The sequence below is a fragment of the Ochotona princeps genome, chromosome 7, assembly GCF_030435755.1.
Source record: "Ochotona princeps isolate mOchPri1 chromosome 7, mOchPri1.hap1, whole genome shotgun sequence".
In the NCBI taxonomy this organism is placed as follows: Eukaryota; Metazoa; Chordata; class Mammalia; order Lagomorpha; family Ochotonidae; genus Ochotona; species Ochotona princeps.
In genome coordinates this window covers 74,388,026-74,406,926 of record NC_080838.1, presented here as the reverse complement: position 1 = coordinate 74,406,926, position 18,901 = coordinate 74,388,026, and the positions used below count along the sequence as shown (strand labels likewise).

Here is an 18,901-nt window from a genome sequence, read left to right as displayed (position 1 = left end):
ATAAAGCATTCTTGGGAGAAACTTCCAGTTTCCTGCTTTCTCTAAAGCAAAACTCGAGCACATTCCAAAACCCAGACACATCTATAAAGACCTAACAGTTCAGTGTGGTTCATTTCTAATTTTAAATAATCAGTATCAGAAAATACATGAGTGTGAGGGCACTCTACCTCTTAATCTTCTTCACTCAGTCACCTGCCTTTACTGAGTCTCTTTCTCTTCACATGGAAAAAAAAAAAAAGAATAGGGGCAGACGCTGTGGCCAAGCAGATGAAGGCACTGCCTGCGATGCCGTCATCCTACAAGAAGACCAGAGCCGGAGCCTCAGCTTCTCCACTTCCACTGTCACAGCCATCTGGGCAGTGAGCCTGCACATGAAAAACAGCACTCTCTCTCTCCTCCTAGACTTTGCCTTTCAAATAAATAAACAAATGAATATTTAACAAAGGAACACTAAAGGTCCCTCTGCGCACTCTGTTAAGCACTGTATATTAGCATGAGTATTTTTCAAGAAAATGAAGAGTGGTTTGATGATGTATGAGTCCAGTATAAATGATCATCAAAAACTTGGAAGAAATACATTTTATCTTGCAATTTATTTGTTTGTAAGAGACTTGCTTATTTACCTGTCAGACAGAAAGACAAATAGATAGCCATATCTTTCATCTGCTGGTTCAATCCCCAAGAGCCACAAGTCAGGGCCAAGCCACATGAACATCAGGAGCCCTGAACTCTATCCAATCTCCTACACACTTGGATCATCCTCCATTTTGTGTGCAGGTGCACAGAGAGACAGACGGCAAGCAGAGCACCAGGTACTCAAACCTGCTGAGCCGCACTACCAGCGCCACCACCCATGTCACCCCATACCTTTTAATTCCACCCTTCCAGAAACTGCAATATCCTCTCACACAGAACATACCCTGTTTTCTAGCCATATGGCAAGCCTGCATAACTGTAGCAATTACTACCATCGCTCTTCCACTTCTTCACAACTACAAAAAGAAAGTACGAGAATAGAAAAGACTGCGATTTTGTTTATTGATTGATTTGCAGAATCATCACACTTCTTCAAGCTTCAGGGTGCATGTCAGAAATTCTTGCTTTCTTCCTTCAGTGGAGCAGTCCTGGTGCCTAGAAAAGTGAATGGCACGCATGGGCCGGGTAGGGAGTAAACACCTTTGGAATGAAGGCACCAGTAAGCATGCATGGAATTTGCCATAACATGATAGTTCTTGATATGCCCAGTATAACATAAGAAACCATAAGACACACTGTCCATCACTTACATGCTGAAGCCCAGGCCGGAACGATGCATGCTAAGCAAGGTAAAGAACTCAAGGATTCAAAGACAATTATCTCCGTATGTAGCAAAGTTAAAACACAAATGAGAAGATCCTTCCTGAATCAAAAGGAGATGCTGATGCTCGTGCAATGTGGGAGAAAAAGGATCGTCACTGGAGCCAAGGTCACAGACAGGCACCTTAAATCAGGGAACGGTGTCAGGCAGAAAGTGAGCCAAACCAGCGAATCTGCTTACTCTCCTAAAACTGCAATCTGCGACCAGCTTTGGAACAGTCCACAAAAAAGCCAGGAATCAGACCCAGCATTGTGCTGTAGCAGGTAACACAACACCAACATCTCACGTGGGTGCTGCTTTATGTCTCGGTGGCTCCACTTCCAAATCCAGTACCCCGCTAATAGCCTGGAGAAAGTGCCAGAACATGGTGCAAGTGCCTGACCTCTGCCACCATGGCAGGGACCCTGATGAAGCACGCAGCTCTGGCCAACGGAGAGTGAAGGAGTGGGTAGAACATACTGTCTTTCTGCCCACCTCCTGACAGCCTCCACCCCACACCACCGGTATGTCTCTTTAACTCTGACTTTAACGTAAATACAGAAATCCTTTAGGCAGTTAAAGTTGGAAATTAGGTTTTATTTGAAATTTTTTAATTTTTACATGTTGATAACAATTATCTCTCTCTCATGCATAAGCAAAGATACGAACAAAGTATCTTACGGACTGTACAGGAAAGAAATTCACTAGAAGCTAAGGGAGGATATTACGGGCTGTCACTTCTGCAAATACCATTTACTAGTTACTGTAAAACTGCAGCTCAGGGGAGCAGGCACCGGGCACAGCTGTGACGTCACTGCTGGGACACCCATCCCACCGCGGAGTGCTGAATCCCTGATCTGCTGCTTCAGATGCACGCTTGGAGGTGGCAGATCCTGCGTCACGTGCCTGGGGCCCTGCCACCCACAGGTGACAAACACTGGATCTGGGCTGCCGACTTCTGCCTGGCCCCAACCGAGCTGCATCTGGGCAGTGAACTAGCGTACGGACAGTCTCTCTTATGTCCATGTCTTTGGCTCAGTCTCTTTCTTTAAACTACCATGAAAATAAATGAGTTAAAAATTATATGTCAGAAGCTTCTGTCCATTTATAAATGTTAGTAAACGCGGCAGAATAGGTTTCCTTTCAATGCATGTTTACCGATGTTCTGTTACAAGTCAGAAACGGAGCCAAGTTTTGGCAGTAAATACAGATTAAGGGCGACAAGCTTAGGAGCTCACCCTGTAACAGAGCAGAAAGGGCAAGGGCGTGACAGGCATAATGACTGTTTCTAACAAGTATTTGGTGTTTGTGTCTGAAACAATGAGGACAAATAACAGTGTTTTCCCTAAATTTCTGCTCAATTCTTACACTCAGATTTGAAGTACTCCTTTTACAATCAGTTCAAGAAATCTATCCACTCCTAACACCTACTACACAGAGGACAGAAAGCGAAGCATGTGACAGCTTCAAATATGCACGTAACTGCTTCTGTGTTTCGTATAAAGAGTTCTGAATTGCCACAAGAACAACACAATCAATTTCATTTGCTTATTAAACATATACACCCTGTTTCAACTAAAGCGTCGGGCAACAGCCCAACTCCTGAGTAAAATTACTCACTTTAAACCAGAAATTACGGTCAGAGGGAGAGACTTAGTGGCCGTGTTATTAAACTACACAAGTTTTCCAGAACTGCAGAATTAAGGGTCAACTTCTTAGCAGACATTTTATCTACCTTGTACACTGTAATGATTGAAACAATCAAACTAAGATCACTCACTCTTTGTCAAAGACAGGTCCTTATCTTATTCTACATAAATCGCAGAATATTTCACACACAACCAACACTGAACACATCTTATTGAAGGAACACAATATGTAATTTCCTAAATTCATTCAACACATTCCTTTAGTTATAAATTACTTGATTTTAGAAGTATTTCACCTATTAAATCATAAATTCAAACAGGAGTATTGTATGTTTTTTTAATTTATTTATATCAAATCATAAAACCATATCAAACTGTTCTAATATTCACTGCCACTTGAAATAAATTTTTCAAAGCTTGAGGATAAAGACTTAATTCAACAGTTTTTTTTTGTTTCTCTATGAAGATGAATTACAGATAGTGAAAGACAATTTAAAAAGAAAATTAACACAGTTATTTTTGAAAAATAGTGTCATTGTCATATTTCTAAGATTGTATTTCCATAAGGAAAAAAATAATTTGCTAGTTAATATTCCGTCTTGAGTGACACCTGATTTTAAATGTCACGTAAAATACCGTAAGGGTGAAAAACTAAATTAATCACATATATGCATTAAAACTGTTGTACGATTCACATGGGATTCATATTTTTTTTTATCCAAATGGTAGCACTGAAACTGATGTGTGGTTGTCATAGTGGATTTTAGCAACTGCACCTTAAAATCAAGAAATATTAAAGATATTAGATAATAGAATCATCTTTGAGTCTGAAATGTTTAAATAGAATAGTAATGTGACACATTTAATATTTTCAGTTTAATATGGATCTAGATCCCAATATTGTACTTATATTTTCATTTTCCATCTGATTGAATTTATACGCTTCTAAGTGTGATTGAGGCTAATGGAGTACTCTTTAATGTAATTGATGGGTAAAATTGTTAATATTATGACAATTTAAAATATATATTGTTTAAAAATTGCCTACCTAATTTTAACATGAGTTACTTTTGTTTTTAATGTAATCTCATAAAACATTTTATTTTTAAAATAATTGCTAATTATACAATTCAATGAAGCATATTTTATGAGCTTAAAAAAATAAAACTGAAAATTTGAATGTTGAACAAATTAAAACTGCAGAAATTCTTATCAAGAGAATTTAAAGAATTTTCCTAAAATATCTGCATTCTTTAATTCTGTAGATTAAACAAACTAGATTAACGAACCTTAGTCTGCAATCAATATTGATTCACCTCCTTCAAAATGCAATATTAATACAAAAATCAGCTATTTATGAAAGTGTGTTCCAAGACTGGATCTGAAATTTTCCTAAAAGCTAAAGAAAACTTCCTATCTCTTTGTGGAAAAATACTCTGAAGAAAACATGTTTGGAAGGCAGTCATTGGAAACACTTCTATCGTGTGCACTTTGCACAACTGAAGTCCCTGTGACGCTGCAGTGACTAACACACACCCCTCCTCACACATACACACTCTTCCTCTCTGAACAACAAAGAGCTGAATGCACAAATTCACACAGATTTCTCACAACAGATTTATCTTAGGTTTTAGGAAAGATTCCATAAAAACTTACGCCATTTTTTGGGAAAGCAATCCATCCGAGGTCCCCCATGACAGTGCGTGAATCCAACAGGTTCACTGAAAGAGAAAGAGAACAAAGCTCAGCAAAATCTATAATAATGCAATCCTACTTTGATAGTGTTACTAAAAGTATACGTTTTTTGCACATGACTGAAATTTCCTTAGGCTTTCACTATGATGGATACAAGAGTTGTAATTTTTAGAAAACATTTTTGGAAAGCAAGTGAACATGCGATTTTTAAAAACATTTGGAGAATAATTAGAGCAGAAATGTATATACCAGCCATTGAATTCAATGCTTTTCCAAGAAGCAAAAATGAGGAAATGGAACTAATAACCAAGAACAAGAAAAAAAAAAACAAAAAAAAAATGCCCATCAAAATTAAGGTCCCACCAGGTCGCCTCTTTGCAAAGGCATTAGAGGTTTAGGGCTTAATCTGCAGTCATGAAGTTGTATTGGAACATATTTTATTTTCTTCCAGAAAGCTATTATGATGCAGTTAACAAATAATTTACACTAATCAGCAATAAACTATTCCTAAGCTTGTAACTTGTGTGATATTAACTCAAATCTGTAACCCAAATTGCAAGTTTAATTAAGAAATAAATCTCCACACCCTTAACCAAGACAAGGAAATTACAGCAATTCTTAAAGTTGATGCTATGGTTAAGAGCCCACTACATTGCCAAACTTACACTAAGAGTCTAAAAGATGTTTTCTATAGAACTATCAGATTCATGATGCTTGAAAATTCCAGGATGGAACTTCCAGGTTGGAAAAGAATATTTTCAATAAAAACACAAGACACAGATCAGTGTGTACAGACATGTATGCACAAACAGCGCATGTGTCACTCTTATGCACACACACATATTCATATACATACAATATATGTGCGTATGTGTGTATATGCTTGTATGTGTGTGTGTATAGTTTCTGAAAAAATATTCAAGTGGATTGAAGAAAGGCTGGAATTGAGGCAGAGCTGGTAGGTTGCCGCCTGTGACACCAGCATTTCCTTATCTTCATTCTGGAGCACCAGTTTGAGTCCTGGCTGCTATTTCAGATCCCACTGCCTGCCAGTGCACTCAGGAAAGCAACAGAAGATGGCCAAAGTTTGGGCCCCTTTCACTCATGTGGGAGACCTGAATGGAACTCCTGGCTCTTGACTCCTGGCTCCTGACTCCTGGCTCCTGACTACTGGCTCCTGGCTCCTGGCTGCTGGCTCCTGACTCCTGGCTGCTGGCTCCTGGCTCCTGGCTCCTGACTCCTGGCTCCTGGCTGCTGGCTCCTGACTCCTGGCTGCTGGCTGCTGGCTCCTGGCTCCTGGCTGCTGGCTGCTGGCTCCTGGCTCCTGGTTCAGCTGCAGCTGCTGTAGCCATTTAGGGAATCAACTGGCAGATGGGAAATAGCTTCTTTCCCTCTCCTCTCTCTTTCATCCCTCTCCCCCCACCCATCACTCTGCCTTTCAAATAAATAAATCTTCCTTTAAAAAATTTTGCTTGAAGACAATTATCTTGTAAAATGTTTCATATTTGATCACAAATCATTATTTTTCTAAAGTATTGTGTTAACCCTCATGAATCTGCCTGGCTCTCTGAACAGCTGGATCACTTGGACAGTCTGATGAACAAGGCAAATGGACTCAAGAGGACAAACACCTGGGTTACTATTAGTCTGAGTAAGCAGAGCATCCTTACATTGTCCAAGCCAATTCCAAATGGATCACTCTATCTGCAAGCAAAACAAGCCCTGGGTACTGCTGGAAAATGTGCTAATACCACTGCAAACAAATTTTTTGCACAAAATCTATCTTGTAATTTTTTTGCCACAAAGTATTTGAAGCATCCTTGTTTATCTGTTAAACACTTAAAAGTCTAATGTCGACAGCCATATTATCAGCATTAAAATAGGCTAGAGGACAGATAGTTGTCAGGGGGTTAGAACACTTGTGTCCCACACCGCTGTGTCCAGGTTGTTTCTTGCTCTAACTCCAGCTTCCAGTGTCCTGCTAACCCTGAAAAGTGGTGGTGACAGCTTAATAATTGGCTCTTAGTACCCAAGTGGGAACTACTATTGATCTCCTAGGTCCAAGTTTTATAGTTCAGCCCAGACCTGGCCATTCTGCCCATTACAAAGATTCAGAGAATAAATGAGAGCTGATGGGAGCTGTCTCTACCTGCCTCTGTCTCTCAACCAAGCATCAACCATCAAGATTTATTTACATAAATAAATCTTTAAACCATTCACATCGTTGTGGCTTTAAGGAATAAGAAAATTAAATACACAGAATTACGAATTTCTTAGAGAACTGATAGCCTACTTCTTCTTAAAATAGCAAAACGAAATCAATACAGAGCTATTCAACTACCTACTGACCTTGAAAATCCCGCCAGTCATATCCCTGAGCTCCCACATACATACACCCCTTCTTACTCTATTGTTGGTGTTCCTGGTTTCCATGGGAATAGGCTACATTAAACATAAATGTCCTTGTCCTCATTTTAGTTTTTCTGGGACACTGGGGCTGTGTCTAGACATGACTAAATACCAGGGGAACATGGAATCTAAATTGTTATGTTTATTCATCTTAATGATTCATTTGATTAACCTTTGATACTGAGCAGCAGCAGCACAACAGCAGAGCCCAGGAAAAGCAGAGCACCCCAGCAGAGCTGAGGGTTAGCTCCAAAGACAGTCACAATGAACTTAATCCTGGGGTGGTAACCTGATGTGCAATGGAATTCCAGGAATTCAGAACCAGCCAGCCAGGAGAAACACAGCATTCCTTGTAGACCTCTTCAGAATATGTGCATCTGAAAATATTCATTTTCACCCACAGAATTCCCAATACCCTTTCAATATCTGATTGCACACACCTGAGTTTGCTTTAAAATTACAATTTTTAATCTTTCTTTCATTTTAAAACATTTGTATGTGTGGAAGAAAATAAATGAGCTCAAAAGAACAGCCTGGCAGCTAACACAATGTATTGGGAGTTTGGGCTAGTGGAAGATACTACAAAACACAGGAAAATAACCACAATAGAATCTACACAGCCTTCCTCTTTGTGATTGTTTTCAAAAGGCTCTCTCACAGAAACTCATGAATATAACTGTCTAACATGACTTTCCTAACGGAAGCAAATAATTTCATAAAATACACAATGCAAAATACTTATACACAACAGTGCTTAATTGGGAACTAAGAAAGAAATGGAAATTAGGCGTTTTACACAATTACTTTTAGATTATTAAAATGTTGATCATATATATATATATATATATGGCAGGATTAATGCATCAGAGAAAATTCACATGCAAATTCACATACAAATCTTAAAATCTGTATCTTTGCAGTATTTATCTCTATTCCTGTATAAAAGACGAACTCCTGATGAAGCTGTTAAATATGTCTTTACAATAGGAGGCTGGACTTTGTGCTACTGTCTACTATACAATGTCAGGATACACTTAAATAACAGAATGATGAACTTGTGACTATTGTAATATGATATGACAGCAAATGGGACAGAGGGGAAGGGGAAAGGAGGGGGGTGGGAGAAGTCCCTGAGCCTATGGGACTGTATCATGAGAAACAAATCTTTTTGTAAAAGTTGAAAAAAAATCTGCATCTTTCTTTTCGTACCATGCTTTGAAGAAGCTGCTTGTGCCACCTGAACCGCTCTCAACCCTTCTAGAGTGCCAGCTTTACCAGCTGCTAGGGATCTGTCTTCTCAAGGAACATATTTCTGATCATTTCTGCTCTAAATCTGTTAGATATCATTCCTGAATATTCCATTAACAACTAATTTCTGTCTCCAGAAACTTGAATAGAGAAAATCAAATTGTTCCCTTAAAAAAAAAAACCCACAATGAACTCATGACAGCTAGACTTGTGAGAAAACCATTTCGTTGGGGGGACAAATGAGGAGGGTATGCCCGAAGCAACAAACACCAGTGGTTTTCAACATGTAGATCTGATCATGTATGCAGCCATTTTCATCGCAATAGCTGGAGGACTGGGAGAGTGTTTCTCACTGATCTTTAACAAGAAAAAGTCAGGCACATGGGAAAATTCCCCAGGAACAATTATCTGGCCCAAATTTTACTGGCTGTATAGTTTGGAAACTTTCTTTCTTTACCTAACAATATTACCAGAAAATATCCACTGTCTCAATCCTTTGTGTAGTACACCACTAGCATGAACTTCATTAACATAATTTAGCATGCTAAGGAGATAAGCTATTCCTTCCAACCAAAATAATATTACTTATATAAGCAAAGAAAAGTAATAAAAAGTTGATTTTAATTAAGGAAATGCAAATAGATCATCTGGCAATACAACGCCCCTGAATTATTTCCACACAGCCAATAAAATTGTTACAGGTGCTCATTTTACCTGCTGGCTGGATAATGGAGATGCATAATGAGACAAGTTAGTTACATAAAAAGGCCAGAAGTTTAGGCAATAAGGTATATGTGAATTTTCAGAGGTTTATTTTCCAGTTTCATTACTAGAAGTTTTAAGAGTTGGGATTGGCAGAGTTACCAAGTGTCTTCTGTACTATAATTATAGTAATTAAATTGTTCTGAACAGCATATAGGCTTGTTATAAATTGCAATGAACTCACAATGAGTATTGATCTACATTGTACAACTTAATTAAAACGTGTCTGGGAGAAGTCACTAATGAATATAATTAGAGCAAATGTTTGATACCACCATTACTCTTGAAGACATTAATTACGTATCAGAAATTTTACAGAAAATACTTCATTCTATTATTTATATATATTTTAAGAAGATCACATGAAAAAACTGGGAGACAGCTTTCAAAGTCATCTTGGCTCAGGTACTATATAACCACCACGAGGCTGGGCCAGCGGCGCTATGCTACCCAGTCATCAGGAAGACGCATTCCCCACAAGCAATAACTCTACAAAGGTTATTTTTTGCAAACCTCTACAGTTACACAACAGAAGATGCCACTATCACAGGTACATTTTAGAAAGTGAAAAAAACAAAACAACCTTAACTTTTGGCCGGATGAAAATAAGAAAATACAATAGAAGCCAAGTGTGAACAGTGCTTTAATTTTACCTGTGTCTTAATTTCATTATGACGTATCAACAGTTATCATATTATTTGAACAGAAGAAAATCTTTAATAAAAAATTTACTTTCGGGCCCAGCACGCTGGCCTAGCGGCTAAGGTCCTCGCCTTGAACACACCGGGAACCCATATGGGTGCCAGTTCTGATCCCGGCGGCTCTCCTTCCCACCCAGCTCCCTGCTTGTGACTTGGGAAGGCAGTCAAGGATGGCCCAAGGCCTTGGGACCCTGCACCCGCGTGGGAGACCCAGAGGAGCTCCTGGTTCCTGGCTTTGGATCAGCGCAGCAGCGGCTGTTGCGGTCACTTGGGAAGTAAGTCTCTGTCTCTCCTTCTCTCTGTATGTCTGACTTTGCAGTAGAAATAAATAATCTTTTAAAAAAAAGAATTTACTTTCAAACAGGTCAAGTATTGCTAACATTATTTTTCTGGGAACTTAAGGATAGCAGCCAGGGGACACACTATATAAAATGGGAGATGCAATACAAGTGTCCTAAAACCCACATTCAAATAACTAGGGACTATCTTCAGTTACTAACTCAAATATGCTCTTCCACGACTCTAACTTTCAAATATTTTTAACCTGCTGGATATCCCCTAGAGTCCAGTGATTTTTCCTCGGTACCTTGCTAAATAATACAAGTCACCAAGAGTGTGAATCCGGTTTATCGGATTCTCTAGGAAAAATTAGACACACTAAGATGAACATCTTTTCAGACTTCGGGAAGGCAAAAGACACGAAAGACATGTGATCCCACCATCATCCACAGGCAAAGCCTAGAGAGGATAGGTGATGTTGAAGACACAGGTGAAGTAGAAAGGCCCAGATGTAATGCCACTTCTAAGTTGTTCGTAGGTTCCTTGCAAGATGTTGCCGTTAGAGCACAGTGCTCACAGTAGCTCTGCCTCTCCCCCAGGCTGAGGAGAGAATCACTCAGATCACGGTACATAAGATGGCATTCTCACTCCTGAGAGGCGCTGAGTCAAAGTCCCACTGCTCACCAAAGACTTTTGATGGAGGTCTGTTTATTGATTTCCATTTAACAATATCAGAAAGGCTACTGATTCAATTACAGCTCACATTTAACTAATCTGTGGGAACAAACTCCAGACACAGAGCTGCCATGCCTCTCTGCACCGTCCCCTGAGCATAGACTCTGCTTCCAGGCTGAAGGTTACAGGCTGACAACTGTTGCACCAGACATAGAGCAGGTGACACACTGAGTGTGGAGACAGACATGTGTTTCCCATTGGAAAATTCAATTTGTCAGTTTGGTAAAAATTATTTTAGGTTTTTGCATCAGGCAGATTTTTGGCATAAAAACTATAGAAGGGGTTTGCCAAAGAACAGAAGCACACACAAAATTGGACCAAGAATGATAGAGAACAGCTAATACAATTTTACTTAGTTTTTGGATTGGCATTTTATTTGTTGATATCAAAGGAAGTATTCGCACACATCCCACAGTAATTACCCCAGAAGAAAACAAGAACTTCCCAACACTCATTAATAATCTAAATGTTTAATGACTCCAAAATCTGCATATCATGTGAATTTCTCTCTTGAAATTCCTACCAATTTATAGGATTATCAACACGTTTACACAAAGCAGTCATCTCAACTTCAGGTAGCCCCAAATGAGCAAAGAATCTTCCAAGGGGGAAAAAAAATCCTCCTCTAGTGTTCCCTGTTTCAGTAAATGCAATTCAGCAGGACTGCTGTTCTAACCGGAAACGTGAATCCCGGGAGTGGTCACCGTGTCTTTGTCCTTTCCCTGACCCCAGTGCATTACTGACCCAATACCAACTCCGTCTTACGGGACTTGTTAAATTCTTTACCCTGTTTCACATGAAATAAGTGTAGCCACATCCTGGCCAAGATGTTCCCCGTGAAAAATCTTCTGCCTTGTTTCTCAGTAGAGAGGCCTAAGCCCTGACAATTTCTTCAAAATACTGTTTGGAAAGCTCATTATGAGCCACCAATATGATCATCTCATTCCTCGACTCCAAACCCGTTCATGATTCTGTACCTTTTTTTTATGTCCTTTCACAGGCTGTTCCCTGTCTCTTCTCTTAATTTATCCAAGCTTCTTCCTCCCCCTCTTCTTGTATTTTAGCAGAAATGATCTTATTTTCATTCCAACTGTGTGATCCCTCCGTTGAATCAGCTCTGTTTAATGACCAGTGCAGAGACTTGTTGTCAGAAAAGAAATCAGAAGACTTCCTGACTTGCCTTGGAGTTGCTGGGCATGGCTGCATTTCCTGACATTGGTACAGCCATGGTGACAACAGAAGTAGCAGCAAGACAGCAAAGCTTACAGATTGAGGCTGGTAAAGTGAAGGCAAGGTGCTTGGTGCTAAATTACATCACAAATTTGCTAATCCTTAACTTGCACCTTGCCTCTCATAGAACTTACTTTTATGTGGTAAAATTGAATTTCACTGCTAATCAATGTGACGTGATTTATGGATACGTGCAGACAAAAACACAATAACCAACACAATTTCCAAGTGGCCTAGGTTGCAGGCAAACACGTCTTTCTATTTCCAGAGACTGTTTCCCTTCAATCCTGCCATGACACCTTCGAAGCTGTATTTATAGCATTTCAATGAAATTCATAATGAAGTCAACTAAACTCTCAGCTGATCTTGAGGCCCAGAGGATGGCTTCTGCTGTGCCTTTCAATCGGATTATGCCTCCGTGTTCTCCTAAATCGGTTTGTCCTAATTAATATCAGTCATCTTGTTCCAAACTATTTTCATCATCATCAACAAAGGAGTTTTAGGACTATCCTTCAAAATGAAGCAGTATAAAATGCATGCCATTTTTCAGACAGCTATGATGGGGCAAAGACATTTCAGAAGCACACTTAAGAATTTGAATTGGTAATACACTCTAAAAGTGTGACTGCAGACAGGTGGCAAAAAAAAAAGAAAAAAAAAACCCTCAGAGTTCGTATCCCCTGGTTGTTCTGTATAAAGTTATAGGAAAATCTAACACAGAGAAGCGACAGCCAAATGATGACTAATGAGCCGTCTGCTACATTCACAGGGACACATGGCAGGAAAAAGAGCCAGCCCATATGGTTTTCAGTGGCCACCTTGTCAGGTGTGGTAACCAAGCTAGTCAAGCCTTAAATATTCTTTTTTAGTTTAAAGAGAAAAGCCAACATTATATAGCCAAGATCCCAAAGCTAGTAAGCATGGAGCTGGAATCCAAACGCAAGTTTAACTTCAGCTTTTATTCTTGTTTCTGTATCCCATTTGGGTCAGTATCTAGCCTTCCTCGTGTGAAAGTTCACTACTCTGAAACACTTAACTGCTATTTCCATAAATTTGATTAAATCAGTGGACCATGAATGGCAGCCACTGTAATGCTATCATCGCAGTGGACGTAAGGTGGAAGTCAGAAAGGGCATTCGTTCTCCTAGGGGAATCACAGTTTAGTATCAAGTTGCTGGCAGAAAGGAAATTAGAATATGTGTGGAGATTAGAGAAAGCCAAAGAGTAGGCAAAAATGTAATGAGGGTCCTTCTTGTGTAATTTTTTTCATTTTGTTATTCATTATGTTTTTAGAATCCTAATTGGGACAAATAGAGCATGCATCTGTCCAAACATACTTTGTCCGAAAAAAGTATGTAAAAGACTATTAGAACAGAGTGGAAAATGAATGCATGGCTAATTCTTGGGTTTGAATGCAATTTTACCCTGGTTCCTAATTACCCTTAATGCTTGATTACAATATATCCGACTTCAAAACAATCTATACAGCCATTAACTTTACAACCTTCGGGCTAGGATAAATGATGATTGGATCTCAGAATGTAGAAAAGGAAACATACAGATTCACAGTTTGTATTGTAAAGTAATATCATATGTCAAAAATGACCAAACATCTGTGTGACTGCAGAATTCTTTTTTGTAAAGTAAATGACAATCACAACTTTTTATGACAATTTTACTCTTTATGCCAGTCTTGCAATCCCGCTAAAAGTTGATTCGGACGCAAATCATAACGATTTGTGTTATCTGAAATGAAACAAAACAATATTAACCAATCACAGAACTTTTCTTTTTCAAGTTTGGAAACACCTTACTGAAATTGTATATGATTTTATGTGTTTTTGCGTGTGTGTGTGTAAAAGGCTGATGCAGTGGTAATCCAGTTTTGCCTTGTTTACTCAGTGCTAACCTGTTCAAAGTTTAACTGAAGTGGACAGTTACCCACCTTTTCCAAAGATCAAAATAGCAAAGACAAAAATAAAGGCAATGAAGTAAACATGCCTCTAAATTGTTCACATCCTTCTCCTGCCTTAGCAGCCAAACCTCACCATTGTCTTGCCTGCCAGACAATTCATCCTGACGGAGCTTAGCAAATAGTGATGATGCTGTTTCTATTATTGTTGCTCGCACTGAATCTGGTTGTCTGGCAGATAGCTGCTTGTCATTTACCGGGAAATTTTTCTTTGTCCCAACTAACAGCCTAAGCCAGCTGCCAAAGTTCTCGGCTCTTCTTTTCCCCTTCTTCTGTTGGCTCTGGATTGAATGTGGCATGAGCTGCAACAGCAGACTTCTTGAGATCATGAAGCAACAAGCATGACTGAGGCCAACAAGGCCGCACGGGTTCCTGAATCCAAGCCACCAACTTCGTTTCAGGCCACTGTGAAATGGCTTTTCTATGATTTGTATCCTAATATAGCATCTATAATGTGGATAGTATAGAAGCAACTGGGCATAACATCCAACTCACCTTTAATGAATGTTCATTCAGGTGTCACTGAGCAGCCACTGAGGTGACAGGGATTACTCTGAGCCTCAGGAATTCACCAGTGAACAACCCAGGAAATGCCTTGCTGATTCTGACTGCTCAGCCTTCCCGTTGCCTGGCTTTGAAGACTAGAAACTTGTTCCGATTTCTATTACCTGTGAAGGACCATCAACATTCCCTAAATCTAGCTTTATATGATTTGTAAACAAAAGGGGAACTACCAATCCAAGCACATACTTCAAAGTCAGTTTTGAATCTAGTGGCTATATCATTAGCTACACATACTAACTCATCTTTGAACTTTTTGTATCTTGATCATTGCTTTATGACTCTAATACTATGTATGTCCTTCTTGTACACTATTATTTGATAGCCATGGACATAATCTTCACTTTAGAAAGTTTAATATTCTCATTTTTAACTGAAAAGAGCAAATAAACAGCATTTTCTGAATGTTGATCGCATAAGTGAGACATTCACATGCCCAGAAAAGCGTCCTTGAAATGTTCCTGGAAGAATGGAATTAAAAGGTCAGTTTAGTTAGGGTATTTGGCCTAGAGGTGAGATTACCTATGCCCCATGGTAAACTGCAAGTTTAGGGTTCAAGTTCAGGGTTCTCTCCAGGTTCCAGCTACCTGCTAATGTGTCCCCGGGAAGCAGCAGATGATGGCTTCAGAAGTGAGCAGCTGTGTGTCAGCCATGAACCTTCCATGGGAATGAGCCACCATCTGGGAATGAGCCACCAGACTGCACTCCCAATTTCTCCCTCTGGCTCTCAATTAAATACATATTTTTTCTTTAAAAAGAAATGGGTAAAAGAGGAGTAAATGTAGAATAAGTATTTTAAAGCAAAATACTCGAAATCCACACTTAGTTGTTTCAAACTGCGTATTCCCTATGAACTTCTTAAAAATCCTCAAATTTACAAATTTTAAGAATATTTTATTATATTTATTAATTATCCAAAACATAATTGTTAGTACAGAAATACACTTTCTCCCACACATTTACTGATGTTTGTGGAAGTCAGAGTTACCCAGAGAGAGCCGAAGACAGACATAGCTTCCACCCACTGGCTCACTCCCCTCACGGCCCCAGCAAAGCCACGAGCCAGGAGCTTCTTTCATGCTGCCTACTAAGTGGCAAGGACCCAAGCGCTCCGGCCATGTTCAATGCTTTTAGAGCCTGTTGGCGTGGGGCTGGAACAGCAGTGGAGTATCTGGGATTTTTAGACTGTGAGGTGGCTTGATCTGCTATGCCACAATGTTGGCCCCTGAAATACACTTCTGATTCCATTTTGCTCATGCTTTCAGAAGTAACTTCATGTATCAGTTTTTTTTAAGTGCAATATTTGTATCACCCACACTTGAACCATCTGCAGTAGTTTGTTTTGTTTTAATAGAAGCACAGAGGCTGCTTCCAAGACAGAAAAAAGCAGGGTAGTAGGCAGAGCTAAGAGACTACATGTTAGAAACCACCCCCACCCTTTCACCAACCAAGTAATTCTTACCCTCACACTAATTAGGGTTGCCAACACTAACGCCAGACTACGCCCTGGGTTGGTAAGCTGACTCTACCTTTCACATGGTTAGAAGATTGTGAAAATGTCAAATTGGAGGAAGTTTCTAAGCCTCTGAAAACCTCTGTACTCAGCAAGCATTTTTTTTAAACAAGGATAAAAATGAGAACTATTTACGGATGGTTCCTAAACTATAGATTAACAGATTCTTAAATTATACATTCCATAGAAATTGCTGTGCGAAGCTTAGAAGCGCTGCATTCTGGTCAGGGCAGACACTATACTTTACCCATGCTCTGAGGCTGGCTTTGGCGAGCACCTCTAGGTGAGGACCCCCCACGGCTGCCCTGAGTAAGCTGGCCTGTGGAGTTTAACTTTTTTCTCAAGTACCTATTCCGAAAGAGACAAGTCAGGGTGTTCTCACCCGGATCTTGTGCACAACAAAAGCTCCCTTCTGCATTTTCAAACATGGCAGTGCAGACAGCAGGAAGTTTCACGAGCCAGTTCAGCAGCACAAGGTGATGCAGAGGAGGCCACACCCCAGCACCTCTGCTGCATCTCTTTTAGGGACTGTGCTGCCATGGTGGTTTCTTCTGAAGGATAGTTCACACCATATGCTATTTATCAACAAAAAAAATTGAGAAAACCACTGCTAACAGTTCGTCCTGGGCTTTCCACAAGGTCTTACATAAGAATCTATCCGACAAAAATCGTTTGCGCCTATTTCGAAAATTAGGAATATTGTTCACGACAGCATTCAATAAGTCAAACAAAAATATCACTGTTATCAGCTTCTTTCATACCCCAGATTCAGACGAAAAAAAATGTCAGTTTTGACCAGGAAATAAGGGTTCTGTAACAGAAAGCTGATACTTTAGTTTTTTATTCAGTTGTAGCATTGATGGTAGTGAAACTTTTCTTGACATGGGTTTTCCGTATTTCTTCATATACATACTTCCATTAGTCTTACACTAACTGATTTTCTTTAGCCGCCGGGCCACGCCGCCGGGCCCACTAATTGATTTTCTTATAAAGCACATGATTTTTATAAAATAGGTTATCTCCCTTTAAAGGGAATATACATAAATAAAATAAACACTATAAAACTAACTCCAATTAAATCAACGTAAGTTGCAGCAAACTCGGTATAAGCAGAGTCCCACGCAGCCCTTGCTCTAGCAATTCGATGGGCTACATGACTTCAAATTATTGAGCCCAAAACTCAACTGTCCTCCTTAAATGGAATAATAATTTCAATCTCCAAATGTTGCGTAAGGATTAAAGATTAGATGGTGACAGTCTTTAAGGCACCTATCAGTTATATTTCTCTAATAAGCAGAAGCTCTGTTCAAGGAATTCCTAAAATTCAGTAGAATCCCACCTAAGCCCTTTGGTATCTTGGATGTACTTATTATTTTATAAATAACAAAAAACTCTGTTTTCCCTGGAAGGAAAAAAATTAGACATATTAGTGAGACACGAACAGATGTATACTTATGGGTTTTAAAATGTCTCCCCTAGAGATATAAATTTGCTTTATGACTATTCTAATGACATGTTGATGGCATCCTTTTTCCCTGCTATTTTACTGGCAATATTAAGAATTCCTACCACACTGTAGATCTATAGGGTTTCATAAAGTAAGTGACAGTCAAAATAATCCAAGAAATCTAGAACAAATGAAAAAGTAAATCCATCTACTCCCAAGAAATTCAAACCGTTAAGAAACAGATGTTTTCACTAATTATTTTTCTGGAGGTAAAATTAAGTCCTGCTTAAAGCAGAAAATTTTACTTTATGCTGTCTAACCATGGTTTGTGCGAGTTATCTGAATGTTAAATGTTATCAGAACAAAGGGAGCAGGGGTGTAAATGCATTCAGTTGCGGAGATATGGTAACCATAGGATATCTATGACTTGGTTTCTGGCCCTTGCTAATCTTGCTATTTTTGCTGAATCTGAAAGGAAGTGTCCTGCTGAGAAATGCCTTGGTTACCATGCTTTGGAAAGAGCTTCATCAGTACGCTGGTTCATGTCTTAGTTTCCCGTCTCACGACACTCAGTGTGGGAAAGTAGCCTTGTAGACCCATCTAAAAGATGGGTCCCAACACTCCAAATGCTCATGAGCGTCACAGTGGAACTCAGCAGCCGTTGTTGACCAGAGGTTATACCCACGCTCTGTTTTGCACCAGATTGCTGGAAAATCACCCTGAAGCTCCTGCCCAGGCATGTTGGCAGAGATAAGCAATCTCCGTAAAGTTCCATTTCACCACCCACCCTGACTACTGAACTATATTATGCCACAGTTTTAAAACTCAGTCAAGATGAAAATGTTGAGCCAAGGGATTAAGATGTCACTCCCACATCTAAGAACCTGGGTTTGGGTCTCGGCATGGACCTCTCCTTCTGGCTTCCACAAAGCAGAGTCGGAGAGGTGGCAGAGAGCAGCCTGGCCGACTGAGTTCCTGCCCTTCGAGTCACAGATGTGGCGTGGTGTTTCTGTCTCCCAGCTTCGGCCCTGGCCCAGCCCCCAACTACCACATCCCTGCAAGGACTGAGGAAGCCAGCCTATTAGCAGTTACTTCTCTCACTTTCGCCCTCGTGCGTTCTCTCCTCTCCCCCAGCTACTGACTCTCTCTACGTTCCCTCCCCCCAAATAAAAACATTTTAAATCAATCAAAATCTTTCAGCCAGGACTAGCAATTCCCCAGCCCCACTCTCTACCCCTGCAGTCTTCCACCTCTCCTTGAATAGCAGCCTGGGGTAAGACATGGCAATCACCTCATCAGCCTGAGACATGCCTCCCCAAGGCTCCACAAGGAGAAACTTAACCTTTTGAGCCTAAGGATGTGTT

General features: G+C 39.9%; 1 protein-coding gene across 3 annotated transcripts in view; it reads right to left on the bottom strand.

The window, feature by feature from the left end:
• EPHA5 (EPH receptor A5) overlaps nt 1–18,901 on the bottom strand; it is a 336,440-nt gene that overhangs the window by 303,402 nt on the left and 14,137 nt on the right. For all 3 annotated transcript variants that reach the window (XM_004590860.4, XM_004590861.4, XM_058667260.1), the window contains exon 2: nt 4,642–4,706. In XM_004590860.4, the coding sequence (XP_004590917.2) occupies nt 4,642–4,706 (65 nt within the window). The remainder of the gene's footprint in view (nt 1–4,641; nt 4,707–18,901) is intronic.